Consider the following 21,875-nt stretch of genomic DNA (forward strand, 5'->3'; position numbering starts at 1 on the left):
GTGTAGAGCGAAACAAAACGTCATTCCTTTGGGGCCAAGATGCAAAACACAGTAGATATAGTCACACACAACACATATGTTTATGATCCAGCACAAAATAATATTAGCGTAGTCACTGAGTGACATGGCCTGAAGATGACAGGCTGACTTAAAATGTGACGTGAATATTTATGACGGTATAATGTTATTGACAGTATTATAATGAAGCAAGCAGTAGTCCTGTACAGCAGCAGTAATAAAAGATGGAATGTGACCAGTGCAAGATGAGAATATGTCTGTGAGTTGGTGAGTGAGGCATTCAGAAAGGGTGTATATGTGTACTGGCTGGCAGCAGAGTGTTAAGAAGTCTAACAGCCTGGGAATAGAAGCTGTTACCCGGCCTGACAGTTCTGTTTTTTTGTGCTGTGATACCTTCTGCTGATGGCCGGAGGTCAAAGAGTTTGTGGAAAGGATGGGAGGGGTCTGTAACAATGTTGGAGGCACTGGATATGCCCTGAATAGGCGGGGGGGGGGGTGGGTAGAGAGCACCCAATGTTATTTTTAGTAGCCCTTACTATCCACTGCAAGGCCTTGTGATCTGATGCATTGCAATTCCCATACCAGGAGGTGATGCAGTTTGTCAAGACACTTTCGATAGTGCTTTGGTAGAATGATGGGGTGGGGAGTTTCACTTGCTTCAGTCTCTTCAGGAAGTAGAGGTGCTGCTGTGCTCTCTTCGCTAAAGAGGCGTTGTTGAGGGACCAGATGGGATCATCAGTGATGTGCACACCAATAAATATGGTGCTCATGACTCTCTCCATGGAGAAGCCGTTGATGTGCAATAGGGAGTTTCTTGGTCCATTCGAATTAGATCATACCTGCACTGTATTGTGGAGACCAGAATATGTACCATTCTCAAACTTTGGTCTTACAATTGTAAGCAATTTGAGCATAACACCCTGTTCGTATATTTGTTACCTTTTTTTTCACATTATCCCTATGATCTGCAAACTTAAAAGATCCATGTGTATGAACTCCAAATTCCTTCCGTTCCTTCACCCTTCACATTAACATCCCATTTATTGAGTGTTCCTTTGTTTTGTTATGCCTTCCAAATACATTATTTCACATTTCCCAAGATGAAAGCTGTTTGTCACTTTTCAGACCATCTATGCCATCTTGAGCTTACAGCCTCTTGTTGACCACAGGGAAGATGTGTTGCATTATCTACAATCCTCCTTATTACCTCTGGATATTTCAGTGTAAATCATTAAACTTTATAGCAGAAAGATTACTTTAAAACATTTACAGCTGAAGGAACAATGAAGCAATATGTAAGAACATGAGGGAATAAGAAATTAAACCGGTGATGCTGGCATATATGTATCTCCAGCTGGAAATGACAGGACACAGGGATATACTTACACAATGCACTTAGATCACTGCTAATCTGTACTTGAAGTTAATTGTGTCTTCTTTTCCTCATGTACCATTATAGCCTAAACCTAAAATAAGTTCACTGCTGCAATCACTTTAAAGGCAGTCCTCACCCTTGTCTAATGGATCTGGTTTGGATCAGATCAAAAATCTCAGTGATGATGAATTTACTGAGGGATGCACGACTCACATTGCTCTTCACTGAGGTTTAGATTGGAAAGCTGTGAGCTGGGTCTTTGGGCTTTTTTGACTTCTCCCTTCTCTTGCAGGCACTTCTCTGTACTCAAATTCTCCCACTTCAGAATCCAGGTTTATTATTGCTGTCTTATATGACCTAAGAAATTTGTTATTTTGTGGTAAAATCAAATCACATAACTTCCCCTTCCTGAAGTTCACAATTAATTCCTTGGTCTTGCTGATGCTGAGTGCAAAGTTGTTAGTGCGACATCACTCAACCGGCCGATTTTTCTCACTCCCGTGAGTCTCCTCATTACCATCTGAGATTCTACCAGCAACAGTGATGCCATTGCTGAATTTATAGATGTTGCTTAAGCTGTGCTTACCCACATAGTCATGAGAGTAGAGAGCAGTGGACTGAGCACACATCCTTGAATTGCATGTGTTGATAGTTAGTGAGGAGGAGATATTATCATCATTTTGTACTAACCACGGTCTCAGAATAAGAAGATAGGGATCCAGTTGCAGGGGGAGGTCAAGAGACCCAGATTCTGAAGCTTGGTTATTAGTACTCAGAGGATGATGGTGTTGAACACTGAGCTATAATCGATAAATAGTAGCTCAACATGTGTCTTGCGGTTGTCTAGGATCAGGCAATCTCACGGACCCATTAGATAGTGGTAAGGCTCATTGGCATAAAAAGAGATGGGAGTCCTCTGGAATCTAGGTATTCCAAAGCAGAGTGGAGAGCCAGTGAGATTGCATCTGCTACAGACCTGTTGTGGTATTAGGCAAATTGGAGTTAATTTTAGCCATGACCTTCTTTTCAATATACTTCCTCACAGTAGATGCGAGTGCTACTGGGCAATAGTCATAATAAAATAAAGCATATAAATGTTGACGAAGAAGCATACAGAGATAGTTTCGCTGGTTGATTGATGTCACAATAATCTCACACTCAATGTCAGGAAGACAAAGGAGTTGAATATGGAAGGGAAGTTGGTGGAACATGCACCGATCCTCATTGAGGGTTCTGTGCTGCAATGGGTCTGCAGTTTTATGTTTCTGGTCGACAGTGTCTTGGAGGATATATCATGGGCCCAGCATATTGACAGAATCATGAAGAAGATATACCAAGAGCTCTGTTTCTTTAGGAGTGTGAGGAGTTGTGATAGATCTATAGATAATAGTGGAAAACATTGCGATTGGTTGCATCACTACCTGGTATGGAGGTTCTAAAGCACAGGATTTCAGGAGGCTACTCAGCCAGTTCAATCACAGGCATGGCCCTCTCCACCATTGACCACATCTTTAAATGGTGGTGCTTCAAGGCAGCATCCAACATTAAGGGCACTCACTGTCTGGGGCATGTTCTCTTCTCATCAGTACCATCATGATGTTGGGGAAGTCCAGAACGAGGGGTCACAGTTTAAGGATAAAGGGGAAGCCTTTTAGGACCAAGATGAGGAAAAACTTCTTTACACAGAGAGTGGTGAATCTGTGGAATTCTCTGCCACAGGAAACAGTTGAGGCCGGTTCATTGGCTATATTTAAGAGGAAGTTAGATATGACCCTTGTGGCTAAAGGGATCAGGGGGTATGCAGAGAAAGCAGGTATAGGGTTCTGAGTTGGATGATCAGCCATGATCATACTGAATGGTGGTGCAGGCTCGAAGGGCCGAATGGCCTACTCCTGCACCTATTTTCTATGTTTCTATCAGGGCGGAAGTACAGGAGCCTGAGAAAACACACAAAACAATTCAGAAACATCTTCTTCCCTCTGTCATTGGATTTCTGAATGGTCCATGAACCCATGGAGACGATCTATTTCCTATTTTTACACTCCTTGTTTTGTAATATTTAGCAATTTTATGTATTTTATTATACTACTGTCACGAAACATCAAATTTCACATTGGATGTCATGATTCTGATACAGACTCCTTTGTGGGGAGTGCCTTCCAATGTACCACACACATCTGGGACCATGCATTGTGGTCACGTTGACTACACTAAGTCAAGGCAAAGTCTTCAGCACTTGAGGCCCTCCATTGGTCAGCGTTATCAATGGATAGTGCATCCCAGCTCCCTACATGAAACTCAAGACAGTACGGAAGTCAGGGCAGTATGATATGGAGAGCAAGCTGTTGCCCATGCATCAGGTTCCCCCGCTCCACCCAGCTGACGCATTCAAAGGAATGGCAGAGACCAATACTCTGACACCAGAGGCATTGGAGGAATTTTCCCTTGGAGCTGGACTCAACATAGGACTGCCTTAGGACTCCAATTACAGATGTTTCCTCGGGGTTTACTTCTGAAATCGTCCCCATAAGTGGGTATAGCCATGTGACAGCAGAGGTTTGGGATGAGTTTTCCTTCTCCTAGATGAGATGCCAACTGTGGCTGATGAACCACATCTGCCCAAAGCAACTGTTTTTAAGGTACCACTAACCCACCTTTGCACCTTCTCCTCTCAGTAGACGCCACATGTGAAAGCCAGGAGCTGCACTTGGTTTCACCGTCTATTTGAGCCCAATGCTTTTGGGAGCATTTAATGGGTTGTGAGAGCTTTTCCTCACTACCTCCCCTGGCAATGACAACCTTAAGGAACCAAAACTTATTAAATCACTTTCAGTAGAACTTAGCAACTTTAAAGAACAAGTCAGCAAAATGAATCAGCAACTCTCCTGCAAGAGAATGCTAATTCTTTTAAACTCCATTCATCAGTTGAAGTCCTTGCTGATCATCACTGGTCCAATTGTGTGATGTTAAGAGAAGTCATTGGCTGGATTACTGAACTATGCTTCAAGAGAACTATTAAATCAATGCTTGTCCCTGATTAATGTCTTGACATGCCTTGCACTGCATTATTCAGAATGTACTATTGCCAAATATGCTAATGCACTTGCTATGTGGTGGCAAGTGTGGATTTCACCACAAATATTGTTGCAATTCTATAAAGCTCTGGTTAGACCACACTTAGATATTGCTTTCAATTCTGGTTGGCTTATTATAGGAAGGATGATACCAGGTGGTCCCCATTATCTTTGTCATTGCTTGGTCGAATTAATGCTATTAAGATGATAGTATTACCCAAATTTTTATATTTATTTCAAGCATTACCAATTTTTATTCCTAAATCTGTTTTTTGATATTATTGACTCCAAAATAACCTCGCATGTGTGGCAGAATAAAAGTCCTAGATTAAGTAAAAAATATTTAGAGAAGCCTAAGTAGGAGGGTGGTTTGGCTCTGCCAAACCTGAGATTTTACTATTGGCCAGTTAATATTCGATATTTAACATTTTGGACACAAGAATCGATTATAGCATCTTGCCCACAATGGGTAAATTTGGAATGTAAATCTGTGCAAGACTTTTCATTGTTTTCTATTTTAGGATCTTCGCTTCCTTTTGCTTTATCTAAATTGAATAAGCAAATAACTAATCCTATAGTTAAACATACACTATGAATATGGTTTCAATTTCATAAATACTTTGGCTTGAATAAATTTATCTTATCAAGCCCTATTATATTTAACTTTTTTTTTGGCCCTCTTTTATGGATCAAGCCTTTGTATTATGGAAAACAAAAGGCATAACATGTTTTCGTGATCTATTTTTAGATAACAATTTTATGTCCTTTGAACAGCTATCTAATAAATATAATTTGCCTAAAACTCATTTTTTAGATACTTGCAAGTTAGAAATTTTTTGAATAATATGTTACAGTTTTTCCCAAAATTATGTCCAATGGACATTACAGAATTTTTTTTAACTCTGAACCCTTGCCAGAGGGGTTTAGTAGCCATCATTTATAATATGATCATGAAAATACGGCCAGAAGTATCAGAAAAAATTAAGAAGGAATGGGAAAAAGAACTTCATTGTCTTATACCCACTGAGCACTGGGAGAAAAATTTACAATTAGTCAATTATTCTTCTATTTGTGCTAAACATGCCTTAATACAATTTAAGGTTGTACATAAGGCTCATATGTCCAAGGATAAACTTGCTCGATTTTATTCTTATGTTAATCCAACCTGTGACAGATGTCATTCTGAAGTTGCTTCATTGACCCACATGTTTTGGTCTTGCCCTTGCTTGCAAAGTTATTGGAAAGATATTTCCGGTACTATTTCAACAGTTCTGAATATCAAATTGCAACCACATCCTATTACTGCAATTTTCGGTTTACCAATGGTGGATAATAGTTGTTTATCCCCCTCAGCTCGGCGGATGATTGCATTTGTTACGTTAATGGCTAGAAGATCTATCGTATTGAATTGGAAAGAAATTAATCCTCCAACCATATTTCAGTGGTTTTCTCAAACTATTTCTTGTTTGAGTTTAGAAAGAATTAGAAGTGTTGTCTTTGACCCTTCAGTTAAATTTGAAGAAACTTGGAGACCATTTATTCAACATTTTCATATGAGCTAAACTGACTTTTCCTAAACCTTACTTTTATTATCCTTAATTATTTCGATGGAGGTGCAGAGTTATTGACGCTAATGTGTATATTTGACATAATGCAATGGCCCATGTTGGTTAGGCTTTTTTTCTTTTTTTTCGGGTTTTTTTTTCTTATTTACTCAATTTTTCGTAATTATTATGAGTTTGGGAGGTTATTATATATGGATTATCATCTATTTATATTTATACTTTAAAGTATTAATTATGTACTCTCAAACTCTCTGTATTCATGTTTCATTTATGTTTGTTTAAAATTAATAAAAAGATTTAAAAAGAAAGAAAGAAAGGATGTGGAAGCTTTAGAGACAGTGCAGAGGAATTTACCAAGGTGGTGCTTGGACTAGAGGCCGTATCTTATGAGGAAAGGTTGAGCAAGCTAGGAGTTTTCTCTTTGGTACAATTGGAGGGAAGTATAAGGGGGAGATGTAAGAGATAAGATTTTTTTACATTGACAGTGGTGGGACGCCCTGTCAGGTGTGATGGTAGATGCATTTAAGATACCCTCAGATAGCACCTGTATGATAGAAAAATAGAGGGCTGTGTTGGAGGGAAAGGCAAGATTGATTTTAGTGTAGGTTAAATGGTCAGCACAACATTGTGGACCAAAGGGCTTGTATTGTGCTGTTCCATATTTGTCACCATATTGCAAATAATTCCAAGGCCTTGATGTTTAAACAAGATGCTGAAATATGCAGCTATAAAGTGAAAGTTTTTGCATTATTTTTGCAGCCAACTGCTGCGGTGATTGCTGAACAGTTTAATGCCAAGAAGCCCACTGCGATAATATCTATGACAAACGGAGCAGAAGGGAATGATAATTAATGCATCTTCATCTATTGAATGTCACTCCCGAGAGATTAATTAGTGTGGTTTGTAACTTTAAAGAGAAGTGATGAAGCATTTAGGCCCGTAGCCTGATTATATTGTCAACTAAACCTGAGGAATTTGCTGATAATGCATAATAACTAGAGGGCTGCATGTGATGAAAAGTAACTTAATAAGTGATTAATACCAATGCATGTTACTGGCTGAAAACTACTGTAACAAAAAAACAAACAAGCAAGGTAGTAAAAATCTAATCATCAATATATTTATTCCTCACTGCTCTCTACTTATGTGCACAGCTTAAACAACATCTATAAATTCAGCAATGACATCACTGTTGCTGGTAGATATTCCAGTTAATGCATTTTTTAAGATCTTCAAGCTAAGATAGAATTGGTTGGTTCATTGTCTGAAATTGTGGTGTTAAAATACTTCATTATTGTGGGGAACATACACCTCTACCCCAATCTGACATGAATCCTGTCAGAAACACAAGAAAGTCTGTGGAATATGTACACAATGCAGGAAGAACTCAGCAGGCCAGGCAGCATCCATGAGAAAAGAGTAGCCAACGTTTCGGGCCGAGACCCTTCATCAAGAATGGAGGGGAAGAGAGGGCCGAAGCCCAGTAATAGAGATAGGGGAGAGGGTAGGGCCTAGAGGCACCAGGTGGAAAACCAATCAGAGGAAAGATAAAGGGGGGAGGGGGAGGGGATAAGCATGAAAGAACTGTAGAGATAAAGAAGCAGAAAGTTGAAAGGGGAGAGAGGCAGAGAGGGACCTGGGATAGGGGAAGGGGGAGGGGGAGGGAATTACCGGAAATTGGAGAATTCAATGTTCATACCGCCAGGCTGGAGGCTACCCAGACGGTATATGAGGTGTTGCTTCTCCAACCTGAGTTTGGCCTCATCATGGCAGTAAAGGAGGCCATGTATGGACATATCTAGATGGGAATGAGAGGCAGAGTTGAAGTGTGTGGCAACCGGGAGGTCCTGTCTATTGTAGGTGCTCGATGAAGCGGTCCCCTAATCTGCGTCGGGTCTCGCCAATGTCTGCAGATGCTGGAAGGCCAGAGCAATACACACAAAATGCTGAGGGACTCAGCAGGTCAGGCGGCATCTATGGAAATGAATAAACAATCAACATTTCAGGCCGAGACCACATATCCAGTCGTGTGGAGACTTGGTTAGCCTTCGTGGAATCATCTTGAATTTACACTCAAGGACAGTTGCATCATCTATAACTGGGTAGAGTGGGAAGTTTGCAATTGGAGGCTGCAGCCGGAGCCCCACCGTAACAATCTCCATCAGTCATTAAGGAGTGGGAAGGGAAAAAAGAGGGGTTTGGGATGTGTGGAGTCATTGGAAGGTTATGGGGGAAGCAAATGTTAAGAGTGAGGGAAAGTTTTGAGTATGACGGGGAGCTGAGGTCAGAGAAGAGCAAACTCTTCTTTGTAAAGCTCAAGATACTCAGTAGTTATGAACTGGCTCAAGATTGCATCAAGCTTACTTGGTATTGATCGCTTAAATCCAATAAAGGAAAAGTGATTCATTCCTAAAGTTGGGTGTAATAAATATAAATCTTATAAATAAATGCTTGTGTTCTACCCTATCTGTGCTCTTTCTAATGAAGATATAAAATGTTACCTCAAATCTTACAAATGAGGATTGCTACTTTAACAATTCCCAAAGAGAACCATAGAGCTGTTTTAATGTTTTCAAAAAAGAATAATACAATTTCTATCTCCCATTGTTTTTATTCACTTAGGATATTTTGATACTGTAGAATGATAATGAATACATTAAGACGCAAGTACACAATGTCAGTTTTTTTTCTGTTGATCCAGATTCCAACATCTGCATTGTCTTGTATCTCCACAATGCTGTTCCACTGCAAAATCTCTTCAAGGGTTTCTGACTTTGAAGAAGATTTTCCTCACCTCTGCGATGGTAGTTCTGTGAGAACCATTCTCACTGCTCCCCCCCCCCCCCCCCCCCATGTGATCCCTGCTGCTCTTTTTATACTGGCCATATCCCCTCTATCTTCAAATCCAGATGAAGGACCTGGACCCAAAATGTTGAGTGGTCATTTTTTTCCCCATTGGTGATGCCTGGCCCATTGGGTTCTTCCAGCAGGTTGGATGTTGCTCCAGATTCTAGCATATACAGTCTCTTGTGTCACTTATAAAGATTCAGCATGGCTTCTTTGATACTCTGTGCCTCTTTTGGTAAAGTCCACAATTACCAATACATCTCTCATTGATTTTCACTGCAAGGTATCAGAGACATATGATATGTTTACTTGCTCCCTGCAAGTTGTTTAACACACTTCCCGAAAAGCCTTTCACTGCTGCTATTGTGTGGTAGTCAGCAAAAATGAACTGATTCAAGACTGCATGATTCATCTCTAAAGTCGGGTGGACTAAAAACATATCTCAAAAGATAGGTGGAGGAGCAGGTAGTGTTCAGGAAGCAGGGAGTCTACAGAAGCACTTGGGCAGATTAGGAGAATGGGCAAAGAAGTGGCAGATGGAATACAGTCTAGGGAAGTGTTCGTCATGTACTTTGCTAGAAAAAATAGAGGTGTAGACTATTTTCTAAACAGGGAGCAAATCAGAAATTAGAGGTGCAAAGGGACTTGGGAGACCTCGTGCAGGATTCCCTAAAGGTTAACCTGCAAGTTGAATTAATAGTAAGGAAGGCAAATGCAATGTTAGCATTCATTTTAAGAGAACTAGAATATAAAACCAAAGATGTAATGTTGAGGCTTTATAAGGTACTGGTCAAATAACTTTTGAAGTACTGTGAGCAGTTTGGGGCTCTGTAGCTAAGAAAGGATATTCTGGCGTCAGAGAGGGTCCAGAGGAGATTTACAAGAATGATCTAGGGAATGAAAGGATTTGTGTTTGAGAAGTGTTTGATGGCTCTGTGCCTGAAATTTAGAAGTAAGGGGGAGGGGGGGAATTCTCAATGAAACCTAATGAATATTGAAAAGGGCAGAGAGAGTGGATTTTGAGAGGATGTGTCCAATAGTGGGAGTATCTAGGATTAGAGGGCTCAGCCTCTGAATATACAGACATCCATTTAGAACAGAGAAGAGGCAGAGTTTCTTTGCCAAGAGTGTGATGAATATGTAGAATTTTTTGCCACAGAAGGCTGTGGAGGCCAAGTCGTTGGGTATACTTAAAATGGAGGTTAATACGTTCTTAATTAGTAAGGGCATCAAAGATTTTGGGGAGAAGGCATAAGAATATAGTTGACATAGAGAATAAATCAGCCATGAGTGAATAGTGGAGCAGACTCAATGGGCTGAATAGCCTAATTCAGCTTGTCCATCTAACGGTCTTATAAACGGTTGTGCTTCACCCTGTCTAAGACATCGTCCTGTCTACTCTAAGTATAAAATGAAACCTCAAGTCTGAGAAATAATGGTTGTTGCTGTAACTATAGCCCAAATGATACCAGCAATGTTCAAGGAAATGAAATACGTATATTGAATGTTAACAATTTGAAGTGACAGTAAATTCTGGAAAGATATATCAGTTCAGGCAGTACCCAGAGAGAGAAATCCAGAATGAATGACTCAGGTCAGTGATAATTCCTCAGAACTAAACTATCGTTTCACTGTCTCCTCAACTTCTAGTAAGTTCAAAGTACATTTACAGTCGGCCCTCCTTATCTGTGGGGGATTTGTTCCGGGACCACTCGCAGATACCAAAACTCGCGGATGCTCAAGTCCCTTATTCAACCGGTCTCAATGCAGTGGATCTTAGGACCCAGCGGAACCCCAGACCTTATTTAACCTATCTCAGTGTGGTGGACATTAGGGCCCAACGGCAGAGATCTGAATCCGCAGTGTTTCTGTTCATGAAAATAATCACGATCATGATTGAAAATAAAGTGGAAATAATAAAGCGATCGGAAAGAGGTGAAATGCCGTCGGTTATTGGAAAAGCGTTAGGCTACAGTTGGTCAACGATTGGAACAATTTTAAAGGATAAGGTGAGAGAGGCTGTGTCCCGATGAAAGCTACAATTATTACTAAGCAATGCCATGGTTTAATTATTGGGTTTTGGGGTTTTCAGTTTTTGATCCTCACATCAACCCGGCACGATGGAGAGCGCCCTCGATAGCAGCCTGTCACTGGTTCGAACTCGGGAAGAAGTTCCCGAGCCCGGTGCTGAAACATTCGTTCTTAAGTGTTTTATATGCATAGAAAGGTAAAATATATACTATATACTAAGACAAACGTTTGACTAACTGACGCTAAATGATAACAGATGTACCTGTTCCGACTTACTTAGTAAGAGAACTTCCGATTTTTTTCAATCCCGATCCACGATAACCCACGCACATCCTCCCATATACTTTAAATCATCTCTAGATTACTTATAATACCTAATACAATGTAAATGTTATGCAAAATAGTTGTTATACTGCATTGTTTAGGGCATAACGACAAGAAAAAAAAGTCTGTACATGCTCAAACAACAAGTGCTGGAAGAGCACTCCTGGGTTTTCGCGATTCGCAGTTGGTTGAATTCGTGCATGCGGAATTTGCGGATAAGGAGGGCCGACTGTATTATAAAAGTACGTATAATGTATACAGCTTGAGATTAGACTTCTTGCAGGCAGTCACAAAACCAAGAAGCACAAAAGACCCCATTAATAAAAACCCACATAACAAAGGCCATCAAGCACCCAGTGTGTGAAAAAAAGAGTAAATCATACAAACAAGAAAAAAAGCAAGTAACACACTGAACATTAACCACAGGGTCCCCGAAAGTGTGTGCACAGCCACAGAGCCAGTTCAGTGAGCAAAGCTGGTTCAGGAGGCTGATGGCTGCAGGCCGCATCCATAGAGAAGGTTCCACACTTGAGGTGAGTGCTGATGCTTGTAGGCCGAAGCTGCAGAATCGGGTCAGTACTGAAGCGCCTTGATCAAATCTCAGAAATAATAGAAAAATAGCAAACGAAAACACATTGAACATAAACTGCAGGGTCCCCGAAAGTGAGTCCACAGCTATGGAGCCCGTTGGGTGCTGAGGCCAGTGAAGCTGGTCCAGGAGTCTGATGGCTGCAGGACAACACAGCTCCCGAACCTGGGATCCAAGATTCCTGCACCTCCCGCCCGGCGCTAGCAGTGAGAAAAGAGGGCAACCAGTCAAACACAGCCAGGCAGTGCAGAACAATTGTTCATTTTTCACCCTCATTCTCGAAGGTTTGATCAGCGTGGAATAATGGAGGCAGCCATAGGTTCACGTTCTGCCATTAGGAATTGATGCAGTGTCCAGCCCCAGCGATGGCCGCCTCGCTCTCTGTACCCGTGCTCATCCTTGACAAGTCCCCCAGGAGATCGCGAAAGCTCACGTCTCTGAAACTGTTCCATGGAAATTTTAGCTCTGAATTTCGCGGAACAATTTTCTTCAGTTTTATTTTCATAGTTCAAAGAATTTGGATTTGTAACTTTAAAACAAGGATCAGCTACTGAATTTTCAACCAAGAAATGACAATACCAGCTCTGCTGCATTAATTAGCAGAATAATTGTAATCCGTGTTAGATACGGTCAGCTCGGATAACAATGTTACAGGTCATAAAGTAGATTAAAATAATTAAAAACTCAGTCATGTGTTATCTTCAACTTCACAGTGAAAATTTTAATTAGATACAACAGGTGGCACAGTAGCATAGAGGTTAGCACAGGAGTGGGCAAACTTTTTGACTTGTGGGCCACAAAGGGTTCTAAAATTTGACAGGGGGGCCGGACCAGGAGCAGATGGACGGAGTGTTTTGGTAATACACCTCATAAGAGAAGATAAAATATCATGGGATATGTAGAAAACATGTGCTTTAATTTCAATTGAAAATGAACAAATGCATTACAACAAAATATCTGTCTTTGAAGTCCCATGGTATTTAGCTATTTATTGAAATGACGTTTAAAACACTGAAAATTAAATGAATAAAATACAGCTTTTTTTAATAGTAACAGTTATTATTTTAAAGCACTGAAAATTCTGTTATCCTTCAAGATATTATCATCATCACTCTCTTCCTGACTGTCTTTATTTCAAAAACAGTAGAAGATGCAGGTCTACTTGTCCTGCTCCTTCTTATTCAATTGTCCCCTGTGCCAAAACTCAACAACAACCAGTGTCACTGACAGAACAGTGACAGCGCGCCAGTATGCGGAGCGCGTTATTTGATCTGGAGCGCATTTTTTATTTTGAGAACGTACGTGCACCTGCGCACTACTCATGTCCATCACTTAACAGAAATGACATGTAACATGTAAGGCTTATTGAAAAAAATATTTTCAAATGCATTTTTTACATAACACAACAAAGAAACTTATTTTTAATTTCAGTGGGAACAGTGTTGTTGGTCTCCCTTTTTAGCCAGCGCATCAAAGTCTGGATTTAGTTTTGTTGTGGCGAAAATGCCAGAATTGTGGGGAAAAAAACATTAACAAGGTTTATTAATATAATTTCATCAAGTTCTGCGGGCCGGGTTAAAAAGCTTAACGGGCCGCATATGGCCCCCGGGCCGTAGTTTGCCCATGCCTGGGTTAGCACAATGCTCTGCAAAAGAGGAGACTTGGGTTCAATTCTCACCGCTGCCTGTAAGGAGTTTGTATGTTCTCTCCATGACTGCATGGGTGTCCTCCGGGTGCTCTGGTTTCCTCCCACAGCCCAAAGGTGAACTTCTTGGTAGGTTAATTGGTTATTGTAAATTAGACTATAGGATTAAATCAGAGGATTGCTGGGTGGTGTGGCTTGAAGGGCCAGAATAAATAATTCAATTTTTTAAATAAATAAAATTCACGCTATATGTCATCTATAGCTTCTCAAGTAGTGTTCCATCAGAATTATGTTTTCATGTACTTTTCTGTCTTTGTGTCTCTGACAAATATTCGCAAATTTCTGAAGTGCCCTTCAAAATATTGAAATATTCACTCTTGGGAAGTGTATCCGTGGCTTTATGCTTTGAATGTAGACAGTAAGGTGTTGACAAAATAATGACAGTAAAATGACAAGTTATTCTATGTTACTTATGAATAAATTGCTCAGAAAAAATGCCAAGTTAGACAAATGCATTTAAATGTGAGTATTCAAAATCACAATCTGAGTTGTTCAATTTAGCCTTATGAAAACTGCATCTAGCTCTCAGTCCATCTGTTTGTCAGGGGGTATTGTTATACTTGCTTAATAATGAAGCCATATCACTGGGAAAAATAAGCCTGGCCATTACAACTGAGAACACAAGGTTAATGATATGATAATTCGTAATCACTGGCAAACTACCTTTCTGGTGGCAAACCAACTGTGACAAGTCTCCTGCTCAAGGTTTTCACTTCATTAGGAAAATTCTTAAATGTTAAGTTCAAAATCTTAACATTTTCTTACATTTGCTTCCCTTTCACTCTAAACCCAGTCCTTCGCTTCTCCTTCTTGTTAGTATGTGAACATGATTCGACTTAGAAATCATTCCCTCAAATTCACCTTTCTTATCATTGCTTTCATTGTTTATTTCCACTTCTTAAACTCAAGATCTGCAGGGCTGTCCCACTGTCTCATTCATGTCACCAAACATTGGTGATGTGTTTGGTTCATCATTACACCAAATGTCAACTTCCTCTTCCAGGAAATTAGTGGATAAAGATCTTGATCAGTAGCTTCTAAGACTGAGGTCAAATTAACAGCACATGTGCTTAGTGTCATTTAAGTAGAGCACTATATTTCCAGCTGATTACAATACGCAGGTCAACTTTGCGCAATGCTTTGGATCCCATTTGGAAAGTGTGCACTACATTAATTAAATGCGTAAATAAGACTGGAGTGGCTTTTCAGAAAGGCAATGAGGAAAAGAGCAGCTTTGATATTATGTTGATCTACTCCTGCCAGAAAATAATTAGAAGTTCGCACTTCTAACCACATATTTCTTCAATATTTAAAAAATGATGAAAAAGGACCAGTAACAGGAAAAAATAATTGTTCATGCAGTGAAAGTATAAGTAACAGTTATCTTAATTGCATGTTGAATAGCAGTATCAGTTTTACAGATCCAGAGCAAGCAGCCATCAATGCCAATGACAATTTATCTTTACCTGGCTACTTATTTTGATCCCCTAAATATTTGTGTACAACCCTCGCTGAGGTGGTGTGACATCAACTAGACAGTCAGCCAATCTCCACTCAAAAATGACTTGAGAGTCAGGATGTAGTGTTCTAGCTCCTTCGGTTTATTGGGGACACTACGGCATTACATTGTGAAAAAGGATTTTAAAAGCAATGCTTCTGCTGGGGGAAATGACAGGATGGCTTTAGATAGAAACTTCTTCAGCTCCTAACATAAATCTCTGGCCTTCTGCCAGCTAATGTGCTTTCGTACTACTCTTTCCTGACTGCACAGGAAGTGACCTAAATCAGATCTGAAACTGTTCATTTCTAAATGAAAGCTGAATGTGCTTAATCACATAGTAAAAACATAGATTGATTGCTCGAAGGACAGAACAATCTGATTTTTCTGGGTCAGTTAAATTTCCAAAAAGATGGTACCAATTCTCCAAGCCCTCATAATGTGAGTCATTTTTGTGCTTAGCGATCTTAAATTTAAAATTTTAAGATGGCTCTTAAATTTTTGTGCTTAATTTAATCTGAGCGTGTGAGCCCTGTATGGGGAGGTGGGGCATTGAGAGGCTGGCTGACCTATTGCAGTAATTGTAGTCAATTTTCTCTTAATCACTCTCACTATGATTAAGATCTGAATGTTGCCTTAAGACACTCCCAGAAGAGCAGTGGTTTACCTAGATGTTCTAGTTTAATTGCAGCATTTATATTTAATTACAGTTTGAATGAATGGATGTTGATATAAATATCACAAAATACTACTGCATCTAAGCATGGTTTGCATCTTACTGAGATATTTGAATGCATTGTGCCATTTCTGAAGCTCCAGTTCTATCACCTCTTCTGCTGTCAATCCACTCATGTGACAACCCCAGTGTTTCCAGAGAATTTAAGTCACAGTGCACTTTTGAAATATGCCACCAAATTTCTTGGACACATTTCTAGGTTAGATGCTTGAGATTTCTTGCTTGACGCATACAATAAAAACAAAATTGGCCATCAATTGATACTTGGTGCCCCACTTGCTAACATTTGATAAGGTTGGGCAGACTGATTGCAGGATCATGCTTTCTGCAAAGACCATGCTTCTTAAGCTAATTGGTTTTGTTGATATCCATTCTTTCTTGCATCTCAGTTCTAAATTCACATTCTCTTTAATCATATGCTTCACTTTCCTGCATTTGCCATAGTTCTCTCGGTGACCACATTGATGTCTTCTGGGTGCTCCAGTTTCATCCATATCCCAAAGACATGTGGGCCACTGTAAATTGCTCCTCATGCGTGGGTGAGTAGTGGAGTCTAGGGGGAGTAATTGAGAATGTGGAGCGAATAAAAATGGGATTAATGCAGGATTAGTGTAAATGAGTAGTTGCTAGGCAACATTGACTCAGTGAATCATTGGGCCTATTTGGGCATTGTATCTCGCTGACTCTAATCCTGAGTTAATGCATCCAGGTCTCTTCAAATAGGTTTAACCTCCTAAAGGGCCACTAATCAACGTTCAAAGTAAAGTTTATTATCAAAATGCATATATGTCGCCATATACAACTCTGAGGTACATTTTCCTGTAGGCAGACTCAGCGAATCTACAGAATAGTAACTACAACAAGATAAATGAAAGATCAGTCAGGTGCAGAAGTCAGCAAACTGTGTGAATGCAAATATATGTAAATAGTAATAAATAATGAGAACATGAGATTACAAGGCAAAGAGTACTTAAAGTGAGATCTTTGGTTGTGGGAACATCTCAGTGGATGGTTAAGGGAGTGATGTTGTCCTCTTTCTTTAAAGAGCCTGATGGTTGAGGGGTAGTAACTATCCTTCAACCTGGTGGTGCGAGTGCCTCGGCTCCTGTACCTTCAACTTGATAGCAGCAGTGAGATAAGAACATGGCCTGGGTGGTGGGGGTCCCTGATGATGGATGCTGATGTCCTGCAATAGCATTTCAGGTAGATGTGCTCAGTGATTGTGAGAGCTTTACCTGTGATGTACTGGGCTGAATCATCTACCTTTTGTAGGATTTTCCGCTCAAAGGGATTGGTGTTTCCTTGCCACCTTTCCATTCTCCTCGTGGAGCGGATGCTGTGGTCATTGTGAACTTAGAAAGGGCCTATCCAGGAAACATTGCGGAAGCTTTACACCCACCCGTTGGTGCTAAACTACATGAACCAACATAAATCTATCACTCCTTGTGATCAATGAAGTAGTTTTACAAAGACAGATCCAATTAAAAAAGTGTTTAGTTCCTCTGATATTATTCATGACACTCATCTGTGTGTTTTGTACTCTCTTTTATTGCTCCATTCTTAATGAGAAAGTGCCTTTTATGATGAGTTATGATACTTTTAATTGGTGACAGCAGTTTGATTGATTACCACAAATTTAAATTAAAAATACCACTTGCATGCGGAAATTTTGGCCATTTTTATGAGAGCCTGGTCACTTTGTGAAAGGTTGTTCATTTATTATGTAACCCCTTCACTCTCTGCTTTGTTACCTTTGAAATAAATCCAAGCAATACTCTCCTGAAGTTTTAATGAACTGTTTAATTATGTTTATTTTTAAATTATCAGAGTTGTTCTTGGTCTCGTCATTTTGTCACCCATTACCCGATTAAACTATTGTAATATACAAGCACTCCATTCAGCAATTGTTATGTTACTGTCATAGAGTGGATGGGGATTAAGGCTTTGGGAAAGGATAATTGGTTTCTGAGCATGTGGTTCAGGTTTGTGTCCAGTTATGTCCAAATGCCTACTGTGTTGAAATATAAAGGCTTTGCTTTTTTTTATATATACAGCGATAGATTTCGAGAAGGCTTTGTCACACAACATAGGAGTGTCATGAGAAAAGCTTTCAGTAGGGAGTAGAATTATTGGCAAAAGCTTTCAAAAGGAAATTGAATATATACTTAAAGCAGAAACATTGGTAGGGCTCAGGGGAAAGAGTGAGATTTACTGGATAGAATTTTCAAAGAATATGCGCTGTGGCAAAAGGATGTATTTCTACCTACTTTGTTATAAAATGCTCAGACAGTGACTGAGAGACAGGAAGAATCTATGAGGGAGGATTTAAGGATCATACCCAGTTTCCTGCAGCCGATAAGACTGCAGCTTGCTTTAGAACACAAGTGCTCATTAGAGCTTGCACCAGACGGTCATAAAAGAAAGATCGGCTTCTTCGTGGTTTGGACTGTGAGCTGGTTACAGATTGAGACCTTCAAGTTTTGAACCGAGTGATGGTTGGGAAGAGATCACAGCATTTATTTCTAGAATTGTCAAAAAAAGATTGGAGCCTTTAGATTTTGAATTGAGGGTTTAGAAAATAGTTGGGAGCTAAGGTTTGGATTGTGGGAATTTAATTGTGTGGAAGCCTCAGAAGGCAGTGGAGGCCAATTCTCCGGATGCTTTCAAGAAAGAGTTAGATAGAGCTCTTAAAGATAGCGGAGTCGAGGGATATGGGGAGAAGGCAGGAACGGGGTACTGATTGTGGATGATCAGCCATGATCACAGTGAATGGCGGTACTGGCTCAAAGGGCCGAATGGACTACTCCTGCACCTATTGTCTGTTGTCTATTGAAGCTGTGGTAGGACATAAGAGTCAATGGAGAAAGTGTAGAACAGGGATAAGATTTTATATGTTTATTTACTTACTAACTAACTGCCTAACTATCCCCTGATTTAATCTGAGCCTAATCTACCAACTGGTATGTCTTTGGATTGTGGGAGGAAATCAGAGCACCCAGAGGAAACCCATGTGGTCACAGGGAGATCGTACGTACAAACTCCTTACAGGCAGCGGCGGGAATTGAACCCGGGTCACCTGCACTGTAAAATGTTCAGCTAACCACTATGCTACCATGTTGCCCCAATTGGTGGCATTTTGTTGCTGCTTGTTGGCATTTAGGGATAGTTGACAACCAGTGGTATGGAGGCATCTGACCTAAAGCAGTTGTTTCATTGCACCTCACTTCAACCTGACAGGCTTTCCAAGGACAGGAACCATGGTCTTTGGATAGGAAAAGGAAGCTATTTAGGAACAGAATAACTAATCTGTCCATGTAATCCCTTGTATCCACCAACTTTTGTTTGATAGAGTTGGACGTGGGATCCAAGTTTGCGTTATGTTCGCAATTAAATAAAAACACAACACCAAATGAAAGTGACTCACTTTAAAAGGTCATTGAATTTTCTTGCCTAGAAACTGGAGTTTAATTCAGTATTGTAATGCTAAACAGATTCTCTGCATAGTATTAGCACCCACTCATGTTGCCCACAAAAAGAGTGGGAAATTAGTGGAAGTTTTAATTAAGTATTCATTGTAATGGTTTAATAGGGAACCATGTCTAAGGTTGTGTCTACAAGTTTCCCCTAAGAAATTACCCTCTGAACTTGCATTTAGCTCGCCACTTCCCTGCCGTGAGAGGAAGTGAATAGGCTGCACCTTCTCTCCAAGAAGGTGCAGTACCACAGGGTAAAAAACTGGCATTAATGTGAGGGGAAGTGTAGAAAGTGGTGCACAGTGCTGAGCTGGGCACCTCCCATGTGATGGTTTGACCTGATCAAACTCCTGGGCTACAGGAGGCTCGAGATACTTTAAGGTACAGCATATCAAAGGGACTAGTTGCAGCCTTTTTTCACTAAGGCACACAAATAGATGCAGCCACTGTCTGTATCAGTGATACTGGTGGGGAAAAGTGGGGCATAGCAAACTCAGTAGTCAATGTAGGGGTTTCTAAGTTCTCTGTGAGTAGAAAAACACTGATGATAGTTTATGCATCCACAATAAAGTTTTGTTGGTAACTCCAGAAATGGAATAAATGGGACAGTCTCTCAGCTGTTGCTGATTGATCCACTGTGATAGTTATTAGTGGGTTTTAATAGGTGCAAAACAGTTTTGATGTACATATTGCATGTTAAGACAAATATACTCAAGTAGGCCCAATATCTCATCATGAATTAATCAGAGAGTAGAAGAGATCTATCCACTGCTCCCACCTTTTACCCCCACCTCCACTCACACCCCCATGAATTGTTTGTGTGGAAATGATGAAAATGTAATCTCCGTCCACTAATTCTAGTAATGTCAAGGACACGTTGAAATAATAGTCAGCAGAAATGCTCCAGTGTAACATGTATCTTATTGCTTTAGTTCTACGACCAGAGATGATCTAACCCCTCCTCCCCCATCCCTGCACGGGCAAATGTTCCCGTGCGTTTGGTGACCCTCTGCCTTTCTGTTGCAGGTGGGATCTTTGAGTTAGTGGAAGGAGGATCTGTGGGAGCAGAAGAGCTGGCCTTCAAGTTTGCCGTCAATAACATCAACAGGAACAGGACCCTGCTCCCCAACACAACTCTGACGTACGACATTCAAAGAATAAACATCTACGACAGTTTTGAGGCATCTCGAAAAGGTACGTCCCTGTTTCAGAAGAAGTTACTCCCTTAGGAATGGCAGCTAACATACAAATACATTTTAATTTTTTTGCTTAACTGTGTGCTTTTTGTAACTGTGTGCTTGTGGATTTTTTTTAAACGATTCATACTATCCAGTGGTAAAACAATTAAATATGGAGGTAAAGAAAGTGTATGGTGCATTTGCCTGGGTATGCAATAAAAAGTTGGGAAGTCGCATTGTAGGTGAACGTGCTTTGGACAGGCCTCATTTTGAATACTGTGTGCGGTACTGGGTGGTGTCACATTACAGGGCAGATAGAAAATATTTGGAAAGAGTGTAAAATAGGTCCACCAGAATTCTGCCTAGATGAGAGAGTGTTGGCTGTAAGGAAAGGTTGGACAAACATTGGAATGTCTTACTTGCTCTGGAATTTCGGAGGCTGTGGGTTGACCTATTATGAGGCAAGGACAGGATAGGTAGCCAGAGTCTTTTCTCCCTCCAGGGTGGAAGTCAAATCTGAAGGTGAGAGGAGGAAGGTTTAAGCAGATTTGCGAGGAAGGTTTTTTTTCCATGCAGGGAATGGGAGGTGTTTGGAATGTGCTGCTGGGGTGTGGTGGAAATGGTGTGTAAGGTGCACATAGACAGGCACCCGAACGGGCAGGGGATGGAGGAATATGGACCACGTGGAATTTAGTTGGAATTGGAATTGTTGTCGGTGCACCAAAGGCCCTTTTCCTGTGCTGTACCACACTCTGTCTTCATATGAGTTTCTCTCTGAACCTTGACCTCTTTATTGGTCCTCTTTCATGAGCGACTGGTCTGTCTTAAGTGCACACTTGGATTTTGAGAAATTTAACTACAGGCTTTAACTTGCTTGGGAACTTGGCTGTAGGATTTTTGAACATTGATTGCGAGTGATCTTGGGAGTTACATGCACTTCACTAACTGATCTTACTTTTCTGGCCACAATGCCTGGAGCTCCAACTTCCTACACTGAATTGTTGTAAGTTATTGGACAGTATGGCATGAACATTTTGAAAGACTGGGGAGAATTATTTGCAGATATCTCACCTCTTTGATGGTAACTTTGACTTGGGGATGGTAGAGAAGATTAGAGGACTTTGATCTCTCCAAATCTTTATTGATGGCTTTACCTAAAATCTGTTTCATTGCTGTGTTTCGACTCTTTGACAGGCATCTCAAGAAAGATGAAGGATTTAGTGGAAATGCATTAAATAGTGCACTGGTGGGACTCATTCCTTGTGTTAAACATTCTTTCCTGGGCACACTCCACACTATTTCCGACTACAAAAATGGCAGCAGTGGCTTCACATGCACATTGCAATCCAGCAGATGTCGCCACTGAGCACTAAAATTCTAGGCCAAGGCCAATGGACAGTCACATTTATATAGGAAATTGGAGAGGAGTAACATTGAGAGAACCTGAGACTATTGATACCAC

At 40.5% G+C, this 21,875-nt stretch overlaps 1 protein-coding gene across 1 annotated transcript in view; it reads left to right on the top strand.

Annotated features, from left to right (window-relative positions):
• The window catches only part of LOC140719685 (glutamate receptor ionotropic, kainate 3), a 554,019-nt gene that overhangs the window by 168,830 nt on the left and 363,314 nt on the right, over window positions 1-21,875 (top strand). Inside the window, exon 2 of the mRNA XM_073034483.1 lies at window positions 20,262-20,429. Coding sequence (XP_072890584.1) covers window positions 20,262-20,429 — 168 coding nt within the window. The remainder of the gene's footprint in view (window positions 1-20,261; window positions 20,430-21,875) is intronic.

The sequence above is a fragment of the Hemitrygon akajei genome, chromosome 32 (genome assembly GCF_048418815.1).
Source record: "Hemitrygon akajei chromosome 32, sHemAka1.3, whole genome shotgun sequence".
Classification (NCBI taxonomy): domain Eukaryota; kingdom Metazoa; phylum Chordata; class Chondrichthyes; order Myliobatiformes; family Dasyatidae; genus Hemitrygon; species Hemitrygon akajei.